General features: G+C 37.3%; 2 protein-coding genes across 2 annotated transcripts in view; one reads left to right on the top strand and one right to left on the bottom strand.

Moving 5' to 3' along the window:
- The window catches only part of LOC139981365 (unconventional myosin-XIX-like), a 23,523-nt gene extending 16,127 nt beyond the window's left edge, over positions 1 to 7,396 (top strand). The window contains exon 21 of the mRNA XM_071993704.1: positions 1,096 to 7,396. Within this exon, the coding sequence (XP_071849805.1) occupies positions 1,096 to 1,911 (816 nt within the window). The 3' untranslated portion in view covers positions 1,912 to 7,396. The remainder of the gene's footprint in view (positions 1 to 1,095) is intronic.
- Positions 4,221 to 15,902, bottom strand: LOC139981369 (ubiquitin-conjugating enzyme E2 L3-like). Its single transcript, XM_071993711.1, has 4 exons — positions 15,744 to 15,902; positions 13,777 to 13,869; positions 13,104 to 13,290; positions 4,221 to 11,109 (listed from the first exon to the last, which is right to left on the bottom strand). Exons 1-4 carry the CDS (start codon positions 15,768 to 15,770, stop codon positions 10,961 to 10,963), a joined length of 456 nt encoding a protein of 151 aa, XP_071849812.1. The 5' UTR covers positions 15,771 to 15,902; the 3' UTR covers positions 4,221 to 10,960.
- Between the last annotated feature and the right edge of the window lie 5,314 nt (positions 15,903 to 21,216).

Below are 21,216 nucleotides of genomic sequence, written 5' to 3' on the forward strand. Positions count from 1 at the left end.
CTAAAGCTATTCTGGTTTTAAAGATATTCAGCATTAAGATATACTGAATCTCTGAAATACTCCGTCAAGGCTAAATTGATGATGCAGTCGGCTTAGCAGAGCAGACTAAAATGTTCATGTAAATCCACTGTGTTATCAATTTTAATAACTGAACCAAAAAATGTTCTTTTAACATTTATTTGACATTCAATACCGTTTGATCCTTCTCATATTTGTGTTGCATTGTAAACATTTTATTTGATGCCATAAAACTCTTAAACAACCTTTATCAGCTTTGGGTTGCATCCCCAAGAACTGAACTAAAATTGTTCTGTTTGTTAGAGTAAGTAGTCCAGCCACTTTTATCGATGAGCCTTGGAGGTTATGGCCATTTCTCAAATATTGAAATAGGTATAGAAATGCAACCTGAGCTGAAAGCGGTGTTTTTTTTAAATATTCTACAACTCTTCAAACTGAATTTTGAACCTAGTGTTGACCTTTAACATCATTGCATGACAAGGCTCTTTGCCTTAAAACTTGTTAATTGCTCAATTCTGTCACAACCTTGAGAATATGTTTCAATTTCACATATGCCTAGTGTATAATTGTTAGTGTCGTCATATAAATAAACACAGTAGTGTTCCTTATAATCCTGTAAATAGTTTGTATTGTCTCACCATTTTTTTTGTTCCGTTGGGTTGTTACTGCAGGTTTTTAGAGGTCGGAAGGAATATATTTGTTAGTATATGAAAAAGTCTTGCAACATCTTGATTTTTTATTTCCCATTAAAAGTAAAGGAATTCTGATATTAATTATTCCATTGACTTACTTGATCCGTGTGGATGCTTCCCTAACTACGTCAAGGGGCTTGAACCATCCGCTTTGGATGCAACACAACATTTTAACTTCCAAGTGGTTACATTATGGATCTTTAAAGTTCTTGATTACTCATAATCTGCGTGTTATGATCTTTTCATCATTCTAGATTACAACGGACTGAAGGAGAGCTTGGAAATTTTGATAAGCTAAACTGTTTCTCTTGCCGGTATCCCAACATTGTTATTTTAAATGTATTCAACTATCTCTATTGAAAATATTTTCTTTCTTTGTCTGTAGACTGATGATGAATTTTTGCCCCAGCTCTCCGGTCATCCTGTTTACCCACTCGCCAATCCTTCCGATGTCCCCCAGCTGTCCAGTCACCCTGTGAACCCACTCGCCAATCCTTCCGATGTCCCCCAGCACTCCAGTCATCCTGTGAAACTACTTACCAATCCTTCCAACGTCCCCCAGCTGTCCAGTCACCCTGTGAACCCACTCGCCAATCCTTCCGACGTCCCCCAGCTCTCCAGTCACCCTGTGAACCCACTCGCCAATCCTTCCGACGTCCCCCAGCTGTCTGGTCATCCTGGTTACCCACTCGCCAATCCTTCCGATGTCCCCCAGCTCTCCAGTCACCCTGTTTACTCCTTCATCACTCTCTCACAAGCACAAGGTCGAATGCAGTTGCCCGTATTCGCCTCTGTCTTTGGGCAATGTGCCTCCCCTGACCGTGCGCCTGAACCAGCAAGCAGTTTGGAGGACGAGTTAGATGATGTGATCAGTGATGATCGTCATGACAACATGATGAATAGCACAATTGATGACAGTGATGCGGAATCGTTGAATGATGTTGACAATGACGTTGACAATGACGTTGACAACGAAAGTAGTATTGACGAAGGACTAGATAGCAACATCTCAGACGAGACAAATGATGATGAAGATGCTGAGGGCATCACCGATGGGATGAATGTGACCGATGAGGAAGAAGGAGAGGGAAGGCAGGGGATCGTACAAACAAACCTAGACTTCATAAAGAACAGGACAGTTGAACTAGCTATGGGGGCGGTAATGGTCGGGTTATTGTTACAAGGACCAATGAAGCTGTAGGACTGTTTTAAGTGATCAATTTTCTTGTTATGAAAACATTTTCACAGCTTTTTAGGTAATTGTCTATCATAGAAAGTGAGCACTAATTTTATATACTGTGTTTTGGGAATATGGATTCATTATTTTAAAGGTAAATTTAAAATGCTTAAGAAATTAGAAAAACTATTTTGCAAAATTGTCTGTGGTGTTGGATTCAAATTTACTGTGATATTTATCCCGGACGTTTTTGCTTACATTGGCTCAGTACTTGAAACACTGCTAATAGACATATCGCTGATTGGTGCTTGTTTTTCAAATGGATCATTATTAACAGAATCTGCTGCCATTCCTTTGTTGGATTTTACTATTTGTTTGCCACAATATTTATGAAGGTGATAATAGTATTTAAAGAAATAGATACCAAAATATATATAAGTTGCTTTATTTTCAGAATTGTTGAAATTATTTCAGTCATAGCTTCAAACTGCATATTAGTTCTCAAACATACCTAGCGAATAAGAATTTGGTAATCACCATGCTGTTTATTGTTTTGTCCTAGATTTATATTAATACTTCTTCTCTGTGTTCTTGAGAAATTTAAATATTATCACTTTTGGAAAATGAAGACATTCGAACTCCTCCGAAAAACAATAGGATCCTATGAAGTTGATCCTCCTTGTACATATTGAGTTGAAGTATTTACAAGGTTTTCAAACTTTGACCTCTAGTGGCCATGAATGACCTTTGACCTCTGCCCAAAAAAGTGATAACGTTCATCTCCTCGATTAGCTTAATCCACACACTAAGTATGAAGTTGAACCACCATGAACTGTTTGAGTTCATGGAGAGTGCACAAGCCAAGGCACCATACACGTTGTATAGGTTCCTTGTCTCCAGCAAGGCATGAAAAACCTGTTACAGCAATGCAGAGTGCCATAAAAAATTGTTAAATTTGAGTTTTGTATTAACATTTACTTTATTATCCTCCAAAGTCAGGATTTTGTTTTGTCATTATAAATCAAGTGCGTTGAGATTCTATTATAGTACTATTACTGTCGGATTATATATTTTTTTCATCCATCTCTATTGATTGATATCTATTGATAATTGAAATACAGAAATATTGTGATACTGTGATTTATGAGCATGTTATCACTTTATTGTATAGTGTTGTTTAATTGTACTTTATCAGTGATGTGCCCACAGGGATTTAGACCTTATTATTGACCTAATTTATACTCTAAATATGCCCAGGATGCACCATTTAACCAAAAAGCATTTTTCGTATGGAAAGACCCCCCCCAGAACCTGCCCCTACACGGGAGTCGCATTCAACAACCACACCACTCAACTATAACCCATCCCTAACGTTTCATGCCTCTACCTAAAATTAGACTGTAAGAAATTTGAACCTCCCCCACCTTTGAAATCCTGCCTGTAGATTCATTCACAAAGAAACACCAAAATTCTAAAATTGATATCTTTACCATACAAAATGCAACAATAAAGTGGTTTTGACCCAAATTTGCACAATTTATACAGCAATCAACTTCAGCTGCTGCAAAAATCCCTTTAATCAATGTCTGTTGTTCTCGTCTGAAACTTGCTATTGTCTACCCAGTTAGTGTATGGCCGTATTATAATATTTCTATAGTCATACCTTGCATGCATATAAGCAACTTCAATGGCTGCCAATTTTCAGGGACTTTCCAAAACTACCAGTTTCTATATCACAAGATTGCTATTAATCAAATGAAGATATCCTTCTGCATTTTTCAATACAAGACTATACATTAAATAGGTGCATAATAGACCAAGTCAGATCCAATTATAAACCTTGTTTACCAGTTGGTGGGAAGAAATCTCCAGGTTTTTTCAGTTTTGTTTGGAGTTGGCTGGTCTGCAACTAACCTGACTAACCTGAATGGTAATAAGACTACTGGGTCATTCCGCCTCAAATCAACCAATTTTCTGGTAAGTTCCCAGGTGACCCTCTCAGATTTATATATTAATATCACAAAAGTCACTTTTCGCGAATCGCGCACGCACAAAATGGCCGCCTTGGCCAAATTTCAACGGGCTATATCTCGAAAACGACATGGAGTATGATTTTACTTTTTTGTATGTGTTCATTTGCGCCACATTCAATCATTCTAATGAAGTTTCATCAAAATCTGAGAGTGTCACCTGGGGACCACTGGTTGATTTGACATGGAATGACCCTACTAGTTTATCATTAGTGAGTAGTTCCTTTGAGGGTGTTTGAATACAAATGTCCAAGGAAAAGACAAGAAGAGACGAAGAAAAAGAATCACAGAGCGAAACAAGTATTTCAGTGAATTATTCACATGGTTATTATTTCAACCTCCATTTTTAAAGGATTCCATAGTACAGCGAGACAAGTTTTAAACATGTCACTTTCATTTTTAATCTAGAAACACCGTGGCTTTACATACAACCCAAAGTAAATATTTTCAGGGTACCAATATTCCTTTGTCTAAACGGGAAGCGATACAATAGCAGCTTCCTGGTTCTAAGTATAAACTAAAAAGAGTGATGATCTAAAATATGCAATTCTTTGAGTTTTGGTCAACAACAATCTTATTAATTTTTTTAGTGAGCAATTAGCCTTCTTTTTCAAGATAGGACTTTAGTTGATGATCAAACTAACCTGCTCTCCAACATTTGGTTTTTCAACAAATGAAGGTTAATGAGCAATATTGAAGGGCAAACTCAACCTTTAACACATCCTTTAACAAACTGCTATCCAGACACTTTATTCAAATTAGTATTAATTATATGGACAAAATTGAAACACTTAGTATTATTTCACTATTTTGAAAGGGAACATGACCAATCAAACTAATGAACTACACCGGCCACTACAGGAGTTTATTGCCCAAATGTCAGTGGAAAAAAATCATCAAAATTAAATGCAAAAGAACTGCTTTATGAACAAGAAATCACCATCTTATACTTCCTTTATACAGGGATGAGCCTGGGGTAAAAAAAATCACGGAACTTTTGCAAAAATTGCGATATAGTCTCCAGTTTGCGTATGCTATAGTGTGTTAGGATTATAGTTTTTGTCCCCGAGGTAGAACTGAAATCAAGGATATTCCTCGAATTCGCGGAAAAAGCTCATGCCTGTTTATAGTTAGTCATATCCAACTAAGTAATATCTGGACAATTCAGTATACATTCTCTATTTAAAATTCCAAAAAAGTAACAATGGTAATATGCTAAATTCCAACATTTTTTTTTTCTTTTTCTGTTGATACTTAACCTCAGGTTACATTGATTGACATTCACTCATGAGTTTCATGTCATCTCACGGTATTGAAGGTAACATAACATGAATGACTTTTAAAGGTTCGTAAATTTGTTTTACAGCATTTATTCCATGTCAAAACATTGTGGATTACTTTTCAAGGTTTTTCAGTATTACTCCAACATCATTGCATGCTTTACAAAGTGACTTTGAGCCAGATGCATACATATATCACAGTCTCATTAATTTCCAGACACGGTATGGATTGCTTCCATCAGTCAATTAATTTAATTAATTTAAATAGGAGGCATTCAAACCAACAATGAAGTACTGGAGAAGCTCATTGTGTTCAGTTCATTGTGTAGACACAGGATGTGTAATCCTGAGCTCACATGGTTCTAATACCAATTCTGGCCAACAACCGTTTTGCTCTTTTCAAAATTTGTTTTACAACCTCCCTGTCAGTTTGCTTGTAGTGCATTTAATTTGTTATGACGAAATTATCACTGCGGCGATGAAAACTACTTGAGCATGGCAGTAAGAGTGCTTGACAAAGTTGGAACCTGGGTAACCATTCTATTTCTATCTCTCTTCACTTTACTGTATGCAGACAAAGCTAAAGATCTTTGTACACTATCAGTGCGAGAGGGAGATGTATTAATCTTTACTACATCTGTGATATTCAATAATTGATTCAATGTTTTGTGTTGTTTATTAAAAGCAATACAGAAATCAGCTACAACAGCATCTTTAATGGTCATTGGTATTGGCCCCATATTTTCAGCATGCGGACAATTGCTTAAAGGTGTCCAAGAAGCTGTGTTCTCATTCTATTTTCTCTTCAAGTAAGGATTATTAAAATAGACAATTAAATGTCTCAGTTTGGATAAGTACCTTAAAAGATTGGCAGTAAAAATACTTGTTGAAATCTGAGCATGGGTGACCATTTTTTGACTTTCTAGCCTATTTTGGGACAAATCAGATGACCTTTCAATGACACCATACAAATCACTAGGATGGCTAGACAACTAGATTGATGGTTTTTGTGTGTGTGCAAAGTTTTCATAACGACACAAACTAGCAAAAGATATATTTTTACTAAAGTTTGAAACCAGTAAGAGTTGCCTCTTGTCATCTCCCTATATACAGTCCAGTTAATATGGCTTAATGCGATTGTCCATTAGGCATCTCAGACCGTTACACAATCAATCCAACCAGACCAGTACATACATACATACATACATACATACATACATACATACATACATACATACATACATACATACATACATACATACATACATACATACATACATACATACATACATACATACATACATAGTTAGAATACATTAGATGAATATGACCTTACTCATGAAAGAAAGATAAGATTTGTTGCAATCATTAAACTGCATAGAAGATTATCTGTGAATTGTCACAACAGCTATCAGCAAAACTACTATGAAAGCTACGATAATATAGTCACACTCAAAGAAAAGGGGGGGGTGGGAAGGGGTGTAAAAGTGTAACAAATAATGAATTTGTGCCATAAAAGTTGGAAAGAAATGACACCAAAAAAAAAAAAAAGCTCCTCTCATGTAAGATAAAAAGATCTCATGTAAGATGAAATTACAAGAGAATAGTTATGATTTAAATTGCCGGTTCAAGGATAATTAAATGATGATCGAATCAACTGTTTAACATTGCGATAAACTTCCCCTCACTACAAATTTGTTTTCTACCTTCGATGATTACCTTCCAAAGCAGACAAAAATTTGTTAAGTTTAATTTACAGCATGTACAATCAACTAACAATATATTAAACCCAAAAAAGTTGTGCCTTTCACGGTTAACCGAAGTAATTGACATGTCCTATGCATCCAAAAAAGAATATATTCATTAACATGTTATTTGTACCAAATTATTCTACAGAAACTTTATGAGGTTTCAAATAACAAAACTCAACTCATCCAGAACTCCTATCCTTGGCAACAGCATCCTATTTGCTAACACAATTGCAACTAAATACTGCTTTACGTATAATATGGATTGTGTTTTGTTTCGTTTTCTAAGGTAAAAACTATCTATAGCAAGGATGCTCAATAGAATATTAAACTCAGCTGCAGCATATTGAGGTCCTGCTTAAAGAATAGCAAGCTCTCATTCCATTAAAAGTACACTTTTTACTTTTATCAATATACAAAAACATTCATGGTTAAAAACAAAGAAGAAAAATGAGCATGAACTTATGAGCGATGGGAAAGGGGGGGGGGAGGGGGAGTGGAGCACCAGTTTTATCCTTCATGTATCACCTATATTTTGTTAACATACTTAAACGCCATCAAATAAGTCGTTCAACTTGTAGTGTATTCATCGGTGAATCAGGAAAAAACTGGTGCATAAAAAAACAGATTTCACACTTGGACTCTTTCATATGACATCATCAGACATACCCAATCAGACTTGCTTTGTTTGCATCTTAACACTAATCTACATAATTACAAAGATAAGGATTTTTATTTGGAGATAAGCCTTAAAAATTTACTCTTAGTCTACTTTTTGACAGAAACAAAGATATGACATTTACTGACTGAAAAAAAGAATAAAATATTCAAATTATCTTCATATTGGCAGTATAGATACCATACCACATTGAAAAACAGAAAAGAAAAGGAGAGTGTTTTTTAGACTTTACATACTGCCCATTCTCACCACTGCTGTATGCTATGGAACAAATGATGCTTCCGAACAGACAAGTTTAGTTTTCAAATACCATAAAGTGAAAAACTGGAACATTGTTCATTAATTGCTAACCAGACTAAGGATTAGAAGTAGTTTGTCATTCTTTTGGTGTCATATTTCAGTCACAAACAAAACCCCTTTGATATTTGAGGGCAAGTAGAAAATATTCTTGAAACTTTTTAATCGTTTTGGGAGAAACTTCAAATGTATTTTTTCCTGCTTGTCCCTGGGACAACCAGGTCTTACTTTCTTGGTGGTCTAAACAACAAACTTTGTTGTCCAATATTTGGTTGTACCGGAACTTATCAAAATCACAAAGAATGACCAACATGTACACTGTTGGCGAGATGAGAAGATATGGTGAAGAGAACAGCAGCTTTGGGACTGTCAACCTCCCGTGATCAGGAAGGCCTGATTGGGGAGGTCCGAGGTGGATCATGGTTCCACCAATATTTTTATCTCTCCAACTTGTGAGGGTGATACCAATGTATTATTTTACCTATTTGGGGGTATTTAGAAACAATTCAATCTGAATTTGATGTTAACGACTAGCTATCTGACGGACAACCTCCACAGCTGGTTTTTGTTTGTCCAAACAGAAATTTGGTCGTCAGCCAGACGAGCATTTCTTAATCAGTCAAAATTGAACCATTCACTCTTCAAAAATCACTTTGTACTTCACAAGGGATGCTTCAAAACTATTAATCGGTATTCTATACATTATGGAATAGGTCACATGATAAATGGTTAATATGTTAATGTTAATGAAAAGTAATAATTATGAACCATACAAAGCTTACTGCAATCATCCTCTAATAGCCTCAACTTTATCTTACTACTTTACCACAGCTTATAACAACACTAACATCGTGAAAAAAATGTCTTCCTAGGTAAGTAAAAAAGTGCTGGCATTATGACACTGGATATATATACATACAGCATCTGTCAAATCAAATGACCACAACCTTTGGATTTTCATGCAAATTTTACAGACAATAGAGAGAGTGGTAAAGCTCAAGATTTTTTTTCTACTACTACTGTAGGTTTATACCTGGAGTTGAAAGCAAAAAGAGAGACTGGTTGTAATTAATGAACCTTCAAATTGTGATTTTGTTCTATATAGAAACTTAAAAACATATCTTTCATGATTTGGAAAACTAAATCAAATCATCTTAAACTTTAAAAAGAAAAAGAAGAAAAAAAGAAGCTATTCAAAATAAGAAAGTCAAGACTAGACACAATTTGCCTTTCTATCTATACATAGAGGTATATCTACTTATATTCCCAGTGTTGAGGCAGTAGATCTTAAGTAGCGGACAGTACTTTTCTTTGATTCCTGATCTACACGTTGCAGGTTCTGGATATGTGGTTTACAAGTACAGTAAAAGAAAATGCATTGAGAAGCAGGTTATAAAGAGGGAATCAGTGAATTTTGAATGAGATTGTGAAAATATTCTTTAGGGCAACAAATCACACCCTCACAACCCCCCCCCTTCCCCACCCCCCATCCACAAATTAATGAAAAGGAAAAAATTGGCACAAAGTTTTGGAGGAAATGACTATACTATTTGATCTTTGTCAATGCATAGCTTGTATCAATTACACTGGTTTGTGCCATAACCTTGTTCTAGACTTGTACTGAAATCGGCATTAGTTTTATGACACTCTTTCAAACTCTTGAGCTTTTATGATACGTCAATGGTAATGTCTGTGACAAGTTCGCAGAAGACGTTACTAACAGCTGGTGAAGTTATAAACTTCGATGCACTGTCGTCTCGACGAATCTTCTCGACAAAATGAGGAAAAAGATGTCCATATTTGTCTGAGTTTTGTAAAGAATGATAATTTGGGTAGGGTCTCTCTGGAGGATGACTGTGTAACGAATTACAAGGAAATACTTTAATATCGACACCTCGGAAACCCATCAACAGTTACAAAGAGAAAGGCAGAAGATGCATCCTAGGTATTCATTTCAGAACCATATTATTTTCAGTATTTGAGTATATTTTATGATAAACAAAATTCAGAAAACCTTTAAACTTGCGACTCAAAGGTCCGGGGACCAGTGAACTGTTTTGATACCTGGCGTTGCGGCTGTTTCATCGTTGGCTGGTACCATTAATGCTGAACTCGCTGTTAGTCAAGTCATGTTTGAAGAACATATGAAGTAACACAAGCAGACTTTTTAAGTACTTATATTTGATCTGTTTTACATCCTTCAGTTTTGAAACTCCCACCATCTATTTCTTAATTAGTCTCTAACATTCCCTTGATCTTATTCAAATCTACTTGGGACAAGAAAGGATGAGCTTTTAGATTAAACAGTCCCCACACTCATGACGAAATTAATGATGTCACGACTACCGGATGACCAACAGCATAACATTTTATTCGTAACAGTACCTTTGACAAAGAGAAATCTAAATAGCTATAGCAGGAAAAAAAAAGGCCGTCTGGGTAAAAATTAACGACTGACGTACAACACATTATTGGCATTTGCTGTGTTCTCCCCAGATCAATCAGTCTTACTATTCAAGAAAAACAAAAAAAAACAAAGAAGAACTGCTTCAAACTATCACAATTCCTACAGATAGCAAGCATGGTAATATAAGAACATAATATGAAGTAAATTATGCACCATGTCTCAAACTTTTGTCACCAGAATTCAAAAAAAGGGGGTGGCTTTAAATTGACATCAAAATTTAGATAGACCCTATCCGCACAGCTTCAGGCACCAGCAGGGACAGAGGTCACAGCTGAACTCGTTCATGAATACCATATTGTCAGGGGGGGGTCCATAACTCAGAAAATCAAATAATAAAATAAAAAAATCCTTTTCTATTTAATCTGTGCATTACAAAAAGCAATATAGTAAGAAAGAACTTTTAAACGTCGATTTGATTTGGGAATCATTAACCTGCCAATGACTACAATACTGTAAGTCCAAATCTACTCTGCCAATTTTTTTCAAAAAAAGTCACCACTCATACTCTCCTTGATTGCAAACCACCCAGACGCACTATGGTACTCATCTTTCCTCGGCCTCGCGCGTTGTTATTATGGGCGTTTCTCGCCAAATTTCTTTGTGTAATCTTCGGCATTTCTGAAAAACTTCTTCTTGTCCTTAGCGTATTCCTCTGCTAAGTCTCCTCTAAGTGGATGTTCCGGTTCTGGTGAGTGTACCAGTGCTAGCAAGGCCTGGATGACTGTAGAAAATAAATGCAAAAGTCAAAAGCCATGAAATATCTACTGTTCACAATGGGGTAGCATGATTTCTCCAAATGACATCATCAGTTTTGCTCGGACGGTTAAAAGGATGATGTTTAGTTTAGGTGGTAATTTTAGACTGGATGAGTTCTAGTACAAGTGCTAGTAATGTTCCTCCAGCTAGCCCCCAGTTTCCAATACATTCAACTTTAAAGTATATTATATCCCAGGAATGCTCCTTTAAGGCTAAATTGATAAATGATGTCGGCTCCTCAGTGGGTTCCTCAAGTCCTCTTTATGTTAAATTAATCTTAAACCATTGCTTTATAAATTCTAATAACTTAACAGAAACAAGTCTGTTCTTTTAAGTATATATGAAATAACAGAGCATCCTTGGATCACATTTTTGCACCATTTGTAAGTAGGTAAGAAGGAAAGTAAAACTTTATTTCTCCAAAAAAGGAAATTCATGTACTGGCACGTACAGCAATTTATGATAAGAAAGATGAAAACACATAAATACAGAAATATGTTTATGTACAAATAATACAGTAAAGTGTAAAATTGTGGCAAGAACTCAACAAAGTAAGATATCATTAAATTGCTTCATTGCAAGGGGGATTAATCTCAGTGCCTGTTGGTTTTGGGACATGGGGGTGTCTGGGCCTGCCAATGCATCCCTCTATTTGCCTATCATGAAGTAGCTCATGGAATGGGTGGCTAAAGTCATCCCACATGGATTCTAAGTTGGACTATAGAAGGCACTGTTAGGTCATGTCGACTAAAGGCTGAGATACCCCCACCAGGCCACCAGTATCTGTGTTTTTTAACAATACCAGCAAATACCATCCTTTAAGTTTTATTGACGTTGACACGTGGACAGATCAAACAGTAACTCGAAACCACAGTAAGTGTACCATTATAGAAAATATCTAAAATTTCAGGACAGAACATTAAACTTTGACATTTTTCGGAGACAGCCTAATCTAGAGTTACCTTTATAACCAAAACATCAACATGATCGCCCCCCATGTCAATTTGTCATTAAATGCTATCCCTAGTTACTTAACTTTTCACATGCTTTGCAGCCTAGGCTAAACAAATCTGCTACTGGAGTGTGGTATGTTGCAGCTTATAGCATTGACATTTCAAGACGCACTATGCATTCCATTATAAACACAGCCAAACCAATATCTTATAATTTTGTCAAAATTTGTCCCATTTGTAGAAATCGAGTGAATAAATAATGGCCTGCTAGGGAATTTTCCCTTTCCCAACCCCAACCCCCCCCCCCCTCCTATGGCGGGCCATCAGTCTCAAATCGTGGGAGATCGACTTATACAGATTTAAATCGACATATACCAGTTTCCTTCGACTTATACCTGTTTCCAGCAGCTTAAGTTGACTTATACCGATTTAAATCGACATATACCAGTTTAATTCTACATATCATCGATTTAAATCGACATATATACCAGTTTAATTCGACATATCATCGATTTAAATCGACATATACCAATTTAAATCGATGATATGTAAAATAAATCAATGATATGTCCATTTAAATTGACACCTACCAGTTTAAATCGATGATATGTCAAATTAAATCGGCAGAAGTCAATTTCCGTGGACTTATACCAGTTTCTAGCAACTCAAATTGACATATACCTAGATTCAAATCGACATATCATCGATTTAGCTCATTAACATATTCCAAATCCCGATTTCGGTGATGATTGACATGTGGAGATACATTAAGCCTAGGCTGCAAAGCATGTGAAAAGTTAAATAACTTGGGATAGTATTGAATGACAAATTGATATGGGGGATCATGTTGATGTTGTGGTTAGAAAGTTAACTCTAGATTAGGCTGTCTCCAAAAAATGTCTCCAGAAATTGTGTCGATATAAATCGGTATAAGTCGATCTCCCACGATTTGAGACTGATGGCCCGCCATACCCTCCACCCTCTCTCCTGGTTTAAGAGAACTTACCCTGATCTGCTTTTGTTGCTGGTTTCCAGTTTTCTGGTGATATAATAGGTAAACACACTTGACCTTTTTCATCTATGTTTGGATGGTAGATTTTTGTCTTGAAAGTTATCTTCGGTGGCTTGAAAGGGTACTCAGCAGGGAAATTTATTTCAATTTTAAAGGCCCCTTTGTTGTATGGTTCTTGTTGCTGTTGATTGATTGAAAAAAAAACACCGTAATTCATGTAGTTGCTTTTGTTTAACACATATTTAAGATTACTTATTCAAAGGAATGTAGATTGATTGTGTGTGTAGAAGTGGAGGAGGTGGGGGGGGGGGGGGGTTGAGGGGGAGTGAAGTACATCATTTCTTGTTAAACAGCATACCCTTTCTAGAAATTAAGAGCTTACCTGAAAACAAACATATTTGGCTTACATTGTACAATAAAGAGGGCAGTATTCCTGGTTTTGAACTCACCTTCAGGACTTCTGAAACAATGCATTTCAGACTTATAGTACTGAGTTCATACTTAATTCAAGTTACTTTTTTTCACGGTTTCCTAATTCACACTATGTACAAATCTGCTGTCGATTACACTTTCTGGTATTATTACACCTCGTACTCAAGTTCCGTTTTTCCTTTATTCATGAATTTTTTATTCACACTTTGTACAAATCTGCCATCTATACACTTACTGGTATTATTAAACCTTTCCAAAGGAGGATATTTGTGTCATCGCTGTTAATTCTGTACAAAGATGTGGGATTCTTGTTTATATCTGTCAACTCCTAGAAATAGAGAAAGAAGAAATAGAAAGCAATGAGTATCTGTTTGTTTTTTTTGTCGCTACTGTGATACTCAGATTATGGTTCTTTTTTATCATGGTCAGTGTTTAAATCTTTCAATGGTTTGATGATTAACCCACCACCCGCCCCCCCCTCCCTGCCCCCCCCACCAAAACAAACCCAACTATTATACACTCTTTGTATACTGTCTGAAACAATACTATACACATCAGTTGACGTTCTTGACAGACATTCTTCCATCTTTTCAATTGTATCACGAACAAACTTTGATGAAGAAATGATTATTTCACGGTGGTAATCCTCTCAGAAGTACAGGCGAATGAACACTGAAAACTCACTGAAAGTAGTGATTTAGCTAATGTGATACTTCTGTACTAACAAAGTATCCTGTACATGTGTATAAATCAGTAATAGTGTATGTGAAAACTCAGAAAATAACACACCATCAGTTAGATCCATAGAAAAATTTATTTGTTAATTTATAATCTCTGGAAATCTAAGTTGAGAATTTCCACAATATCTTAAGTTCAAGTCTGAATTTATTACAAGAAAAGACTATGTCAAAGTCTCAAGGACTGTTATTGTGTGCCAGTCTATCTAACTGCCAATTGGTGTAGATTTTGTACAATCTGTTAATGATAAACCATTTTATGAATTATGTCATTCAACCAAAATATAATGTACTTGAAAATATGGCTTATTACTTATAAGTTCACCAAGTTACCAACCCACATCAGAAAATGACCACATTGGGCATTATTGCAGGGTCTGTATACTGACAAGAGGAAACATTGAAATCAGTTTGTGGAACACAAAATTTGTCTAATTTATATAGAGGATTCGATGGATTATTCCCTGTGGTGAAGAGAACGTTAAAAACATGACTGCTGGCACTAAAATGGTGTGCTATGAGCTTGAAAGATTAGACAGTGTTTGGCAGCAACACCAGTCAATGTACCCTCCTTATCTCCTACTTCTTACTAATGGCAAGACACTAGGCTATCAAAGTTCTTGATGATTTCTAGTGAACTGTGCACACAGATCCAACTTCAAAACATATTGTAATAGAAATTAAATGAATGTATTGGAACCAATTTAGTAATACGATGGTAATAAGTATGATTAAGCAAGTTAAACAGAACAGTGGAAGATAGCCTGCATGTGTGAATGATTGCTTTACAATCTCTTGTGTAAAAGGGTGAAATAGCAAGCTAAAAGTAGTTTAAACCCAAATATTACTAAGAACTTACCCAAAGAAGGTATTAGTTCCCTTTGAAGTTAATGTTTCACTTAAGTGTCAAATCATAGACTCGTGTACAGCTATACTGGTGGAGGGTCCAGGGATGAAGCATTTAATTAGCTAATATTACCCCAACTCTTGGAAATGTAGACATGATTAGGGGATGCTCTCATACCACTCCCTATCTTGAGGCCACCACTGCAGTGTGATAACACATTGTTTTACTGCTGTTTGATGCTATACACTTGCATTCTTGTTATGGAGTGCCTTTTCATGTAAATTATGACATCTGCAGTGGCTAGTTTTTTGGGAACAACAGAAATGGGGAGAAACGATTCTAGCTTTATCATTTAGCCCATTGGTTTTCTTTACATTGATGATTGACCATTCAACATCTAGCCTAACTAAGGCCTAGCCCAGGGTGAGTTATATACCCGCCTAGCCTATAAAACTGCATGGCATGATACGTTAGGGTCGCAACGTTGGGATTCCCCGTACATCGCGCAATGATACTTTCGATTGCTCAAAATTCACTTTTCCCGAACATAAAATAAGATTTGCTCGAGTAAAAAAATGTACATCAAATGTAAACTCATATCGATAGAACGAAAATCACCTTCGCTAGTCTTCTGGTCGCCGCCATGTTTGTTTCTGTTGTGATACTCCGTTACACGGAAACGTAATCTACATGAATGCAGTATTGACCGAGGCTCAGTGCTTTTGAGAACTAATAGAACAACTTACAATGTAGTTTGCATTGGGTATACTGCAACGTGCGTTCGCCTAGCATGCACTGTACGTACGGCTACTCCCATACACACACAAACGCAACCAATGGCAGCACAAGTTGACCAGAATATAATTGCTGCACAGTGGATATGCAGTTTCGTTCAAAATAAGCTATTTTATTTCGCGCGCACATTTGTGTATTGCGTTCACATTGAATGACAATACATGACAAAGGGCCATACTTGAAATTTAGAGTCATTAATTTCAACCACATTGAAGGTTTTGTAGACTTAAGAGGGGAAAAAACCAGTACAGCCAAAATATACAAAATATACATATATATAGGCCGTAGGAACAGTGGTCAGGGGGTAGGTACTCCTGCATGGGGGGGGGGGATTAGTAGGTAATCCTACATGGAGTGGATTGCCAGGGCTTCCCCCTCCTTTGGCTGGCACTAGGTTTACTTTTACCGCTACTCCGTTGAACTAAGTGTGACAAGACCAAACCTAAATTGGTATAAAAAATATTCAAGTACAGGGGCGGATCCAGGGGGAAGTTTTGGGGGTTAACCCCCCCCCCCCCCCTTTGAGTTTTCTGAATTTTAAAAAAAACTTGTTTTGTACGACGTGAATAATAGTTGGAAATATTTATTGTTTGGAGTTGTTATTGTTTGGAGTCTCCACAGACCATGGTAATTTCTAGTGCATGTGCACGTATAGAGAAAATGACAGCACCATTTAGCGTCTAAGCCACGTCCTGAGAGCAATGTTTTCAAACCTGGAGAGGGACACGCCCTCCCTTAGACCCTAGGACGGCCATCACTGATCGCCCAAGCATCAACAAACTTGCAAATTTTACCATTCCAGTCATTTCAATTTTGCTGAGAGTGAACACAAAAACTCCACTTAAATACCATTAGGGAATTTAGGGTTTCTGTTGCCCAGTGTCCTTGCAATTATGACTGTTGGGGGTCTCTGCAGAGGCACTGATGCTGCCATTTTGGCTGCTATTGGGTTGCCGTTTTGTAAAATTTCTTGCGCTCCGCGCGAACTGATGGTGGCGCTTCGCCGTTTATAGTTACTACCTTATTTATACGGATATAGAAGGTGTCATTTTTGCTGGTAAGTACGTGTTATAAGCTGGCCTGCCTTTCGCAAAATAGTTCCCGGCCAACAAATGGTGGGGTCCTGCTATGATGTCAAACTGTCTGCAACGTTATAGCGCCTTTAGAATCTATTATGTTTTCTACTGCCCACTCCTGCACAGATGCTAGACAACGTTTAGCAAGTGAACACCACTGTTTTATTACCGCCCGGGCCCCCACTCCCACCCACAAAGTCGTGAACCCATCTAGGCCCCTTCAGACACACCTACACTCAGTTGGAAACAATCTATTCAGTTGGAATTTTGGAGTTTCTTCACACCCTAATCATCTGATCCTAGCTGTATACGTCCCTGATTGGTCGTCCACATATGATTCTGCAACATTATGGGTAGGTTTTGAAGTAAATTTAACGAGAATTGTGGATTTTAATATTCTGAACAAATAATGGGCTTAAAACCTTGAAAAGTGGAACTGACGGGTATTGTAGGCCGCGACATAGAATCACCTACAAAAGCAATGATCCACGGGAGATGCGATGAGGTCGAACATGATGTGGGACAATCTTCAAAAAGGATATGGATGAAAATAAAAAACTATTGGGAAATACGGGTTGGTCATTCTCATGCTCTGAAAGTGCCATTTCCGGTGACCTGGGGGGTATCAAAACCAAAAACATTCTTGTACGCTCCGCGCTAACTGATGGTTGCACTCCACTTACATAGTAATTCGCGCCACCAAGTTAGAAAATCCTAAATATGCGCCTGATCAAACCTCTCCCTTGGCAAAAACCTGGATCTGCCCCTGAAGTACCTTTTTTTACCAGGGTATTGAAGGGGTAATTAACTACAAAGTTGCCGTCAAAATGGATCCTCTATGCATTCCACTGCACATTTTTCAATGTTTGAATGTTTTTTCAACAAATTTAAAGAGTACCATCTATATGTGAGGGAAGGTGGCGAAATCCATATTCATGAACTCTCCCCTTAGCAACTAGTTTGACCTGTGACCCAACAATTTGCCTGTATCTACGCGCGTAGCACAGTGGACTGTATTGTTTATCTGTACTGTCACTCACTAGAACAGTGGCTTGTATTGTTTTGGTGTACAGCATCCCTTCCGTTTTAGCTATCGTGAGCGTTGTTTCTGCACACACGCCGTCAAACCACTGAAGCAATATTACGTTATCAAGTAATCAACCATTTCTATATATCTATTTTAAAGTTTTATCTATCACATTCGGGATGTGAGAAGCTGTAAAGTTTCAGAGCTTTACGCATCCGTCCGGTGGGTTGTACCACCGTCCTCTCTTTATCCTCTTCTATATTTTACTGGCTCTTACACCCAGTAAAGGCTAAGAAACCCCTAATAAATTGGAGCAGAACTATCCGTCTGTTTTTGATTCTTCTTTCGTGAATGCTCTCGTACGGCATCACATATAAGTTTTATTAACATGCAGATTTCAAATTTATTTATCAATCTAGCTCATAGGATTGTTTTTCGTAAACATAAAATTGACAAAGAACTTAAACAAAACACGGAAATTACATGTACAAACATAAGTATATAATAAATAAACAGTATAAAAAGTTGAGAAAGCCAATAAAATTGCAAAGACTGAAAAACATTTAACACAACGTAGAAGTGAAGAAGACTTAAAGGGTGTGAAGACTCGCGCACAAAGAAACGTCTCATGCCTGTATTCTGACCTAGTTTCGAATGAGGTGTAACAGAAGTGTTAGACACCACCATCGATCCCAGAAAGTACACAAACAGCTTGCTACCGTCGGTCATTAGACACTAGTGTACAATCAGTACACACAGCTACGGTCAATATCCACAACATAGTGTACAGCAGCGATGCCTTCAATGCCTTCAAGTTAATTGGTAATTGAGGCATATTTTGAAGTATGGATATTGCACCCTATATAGTTGTAAAGACTACGGGAGTTTTGGATTTCGTGTGGAAGACTGTTTCAGGCTCAGAAGCCAATGTACTACTGGTAGGAATCCACGTGGACCTTTTCTTTATAGACATTTAAGTTGGTGGAAGTCTTCCGGAGCCTAGTACAGATATCATTATGGGGATATTTCTCTGGTTTGGTTTAAATATAAGCCAGATCATTTGGAGCAAGACTATGAACAATCTTCCACACTTCAACACAGATATAACACTAATACGTTGGTTAATACTCATTTGAGCACACCAAATAGGTCTTTAGCATGGCTCCGTGAGTGCATGGCTGTTATATCACACGCATACAACGATCATGATTGTGAACAGTTGAGGAGTTTGTACGTAATTTCAATTTTAGGCCCAAAAAAGGAACACTTTATAAACAATAAAAGGTCACTTTTTCATCACAAAAATTGGAAAATGGTACTTTCCCCGGAAATGTAGCACTTCTACTACATGAAAAGGGGCACTTTGTTAACTTTTATGCCGAAAGTGTTTGTCTTGTCCTCCCTCTTTCCTTTCCCCCTCCTTTTCCTTCCCTTCCACCTCAATTTCGCCGGTTCCGCCGCCCTTGCCGAGCCTGAACTGGAATATCATGATAAGAAAATGAAATGTGTACAATGTGTACATGTATACCCATAGTCAGTATATGGCCTAATTTAGTAATTCGCAAAAAGAACCTATTTTCTCAATGTATGATCAAAGTTCTATTGTCCAAAACTTTCTGAGCCAGACAAACGTCTAGCATTATTAGCATAGGATAAAGTGGTCACTGATTTTCTACGTTAGCTGTGTTGAAATTTCGACCTGTTTGAAGGTAGCAGCCAATAGTGTATACATCAACGTTACGCGCCATTGGCCACTGATGTTTGTACACTGTGACGAGCACTGGGTACGCTGTGGCGAGAAAGTGGATCCCCAGCAGCCACTAAGGGCAAACTAAATTAGCGGACAATAACAAGACGGTTCCTTTTTCTTACCTGTTTTCAAGCGATGATAATTTGCGCTATGCATACTTTAAAAAAACCTAAAAATGCTCTTTCATGTGATATAAAAACTCCTAGTAGATTTGTGTGGATGAGGGGGTGTGTCGGTGGATGGGGTAGGCTATGTGTCCAATTTTATGCCGAAACACATTTTGGAAGATTTGTATTAAATTGCTATTAGCGACTTAGCTACCCTGTTTTGTTACCGATAGTATATACCACGTGAAAGAGGAACCTGTATACTTGAACGTGGTGCTAACCGGACATCTCATTAAGGTCGATAACTCAAATTAATCGATTTTGAAAAAAATAAGTCATTTTTGGGATCATTACACATTACGTGTATACAGCGCGTTTAGAGGGGTGTTTACTAAAACGAGTGACAATTGCGTTACACATAACTAACGACAATATGTTACACAGTTGCGATGACTAAAATGAATAACAGTGAATGACAGCACACAAGGGCGGCGGAAGCATTTTTAATCTGGGGGGGCACCGACATCAAAGGGCACTTTGCAGAAATTCGATTGGACTGATGCAGCCTTATATTTAGTACCCTTTATAACTCTTATCTTATTTGTGTATACACAGCACTCCATCAACGCCCCCCCCCCCCAAAGGAAAATATGCATACTATCATGTGAAATCATGTTAGTTGCTAATGTAGGAATCTTCCGAATTAGATTTTATTCCTTGTTAATATCTTAAAAAAAATATTTTCCATTCGAAAAGGCTTTGAGTTTGACCCACAGAAATTCATTAAAAGTCAGAGGCATAGCCAGGATTATCAAAGTTGTATGCACGGCTATCTGAGCGGAGCGCCACCATAGGTTGGCGCGGAGCGTACAAGAAAATTTTTGGTTTTACAAACCCCTCAGATGGCCGGAAACGGCCCTTCCCGAGTGTTCATTCTGGTTCCCTGGCCTCTTGCTGACTTGAGAAACCTCAATTTTTATGTAGAAAAAGGGCACAAGATACAAACGCACCTTATAGTAAGCGAAATTGTAAGTCTGATTTTAAACTGAAGTAATTTAACGTCATTTTTCCGATATTAATTTTAGAAACTAACAATCAGACTATTATCTTGAAACGGCTAAAAATTTCAGGAAGAGTCCTAACAATTACTTCAGTTATCTTTCTATATAAATCTACAGAGGTAAATGTCAAAAGCACAGCACTCAAGCGCATTCTCACACAAAACTTTCCCTGTGGTTTCTATCCGTAAATTACACCAAAACCCTGCAACCACGCAACATACGATTTTCCTCAAATCATTTTTGCGCAGAAAACCAATAACCGCATTTACTCCACT

The sequence above is a fragment of the Apostichopus japonicus genome, chromosome 15 (assembly GCF_037975245.1).
Source record: "Apostichopus japonicus isolate 1M-3 chromosome 15, ASM3797524v1, whole genome shotgun sequence".
NCBI lineage: Eukaryota > Metazoa > Echinodermata > Holothuroidea > Aspidochirotida > Stichopodidae > Apostichopus > Apostichopus japonicus.